The sequence below is a fragment of the Vanessa cardui genome, chromosome 7 (genome assembly GCF_905220365.1).
Source record: "Vanessa cardui chromosome 7, ilVanCard2.1, whole genome shotgun sequence".
Classification (NCBI taxonomy): domain Eukaryota; kingdom Metazoa; phylum Arthropoda; class Insecta; order Lepidoptera; family Nymphalidae; genus Vanessa; species Vanessa cardui.
Genome location: NC_061129.1, coordinates 8,530,548 through 8,532,061, shown reverse-complemented (window position 1 = coordinate 8,532,061; position 1,514 = coordinate 8,530,548). Strand labels below are relative to the sequence as shown.

General features: G+C 29.0%; 1 protein-coding gene across 1 annotated transcript; it reads right to left on the bottom strand.

Moving 5' to 3' along the window:
- Nucleotides 1-535: 535 nt before the first annotated feature.
- LOC124530953 lies at nucleotides 536-1,165 on the bottom strand. The gene is made up of 2 exons (XM_047105327.1): nucleotides 1,159-1,165; nucleotides 536-1,098 (listed from the first exon to the last, which is right to left on the bottom strand). Exons 1-2 carry the CDS (start codon nucleotides 1,163-1,165, stop codon nucleotides 536-538), a joined length of 570 nt encoding a protein of 189 aa, XP_046961283.1.
- Between the last annotated feature and the right edge of the window lie 349 nt (nucleotides 1,166-1,514).

The window sequence follows — 1,514 nt, the reverse complement described above, 5'->3', positions numbered from 1 at the left end:
ATGTCTCTCTAATCGTGTCGGGTTATATTCAAACAACCGATAAAAGTACACTTGTATTATTAAAAAGATGCTTATGTTATTATAATACAATATAATATATCTGCAGAAAGTTGTCTTCGAAACTGACCGTAATTCGATACATATGTTTACTATTATTTGAAATATTTGATTAAATGGAAACAGCAGCTAACTACAATTAAGAGTTATCGTGATACGTAGTAACATTATTTCAGAAAGCAATATCAATATCTTATGCTATTTCCCTAATTCAGCCGTTAAGTAGAATATATTGATAATTATATCACAATATCCTCGTAACCTTTCCGATCACGAACTAACTTGGCGTATTTATAATTTTGCAGACAAAAATCAAATACAATAAGACATTTAGTATTTATTAAGAAACTATTTAATACCATGTAATAATTAATTACTTTTGTTTTAATTTTTATTTAAGTATAAGTTATACGTAACACAAATCCTTAAATAAATCTTCAGTAAATTCTATAAGTAACATAAAAGTTTTTTTTTTAAATTACGATGCTGTTTCACTCGCAGCACCGGCTTCAGTGGGGTTCAAGGTTACCCCTGTTGAACCTTCACCGCCCGAGTTCGAATCTGCAGTAGAATTAGAAGCTTCACTATCAGTTGCGTTGACACCATCAGTCATGTTGCCATTATCAATTGAATTTACATCTGTTAGATTTGTATCACTACTCATTGTACTCGTTTCATTTGAAACTTTCATATCATCATATATGCTTAAAGTCGTATTACTAATATCTTCTCCATTATCGCCTTCATGATCACTTTCGATCTCATCCTTTATTTTATCCTTTAATTCTTTATTCTGTACTGCCCAAGCTGGCTTCGTGGTTGACGGAGGTCCTAGTTTCCACTTGGTTCTATCATAGAATGATTTCGGTGTATATTTTGCCTTTTCCTTCTTATGGTAACAAGTACAAAAGCAATATTTATCTGAATATGCCAAATCATAACGCAAATCTACGCATTTTTGGACGCAAATATAGGCTTTTTCAAAATCTTGACATTCAGATGTTCTGTGAAAGCCGTATCTCAATGCTGGTTTAAGAGAACCTAAAATTTTATTTAAAACAAATATATTTTCCTTATTTATAAAATTTTGCAATAAATCACATGACATTTTATATGGATTTGGATTTTACAGGGTATTTTTTTTTATTATATTGCTCATGCAAATTAATTGTATTGTATGTTTCGAAAAATCTAAGAAAATCCAAATTTTCTTAAATTTTCTCGCTTTGCTTCCAAACAACTCTACTTTAAATTAGTTACAAAAACCCTTTTATAAATTTTAACCATACTTCAGATACATTAATTTCAAAGAAATTGTCTGTGAAAATAAATAAATCATTCAGTTTGATTCTTTGAAAACTAAAAAGTCAAAAATATATTTAATTAAAATTAAATTCATTATGTAAGCTATGCCTTAGTTGCTTTCTTTTACTTACTATTTGTTGCAGTGTAAAAGC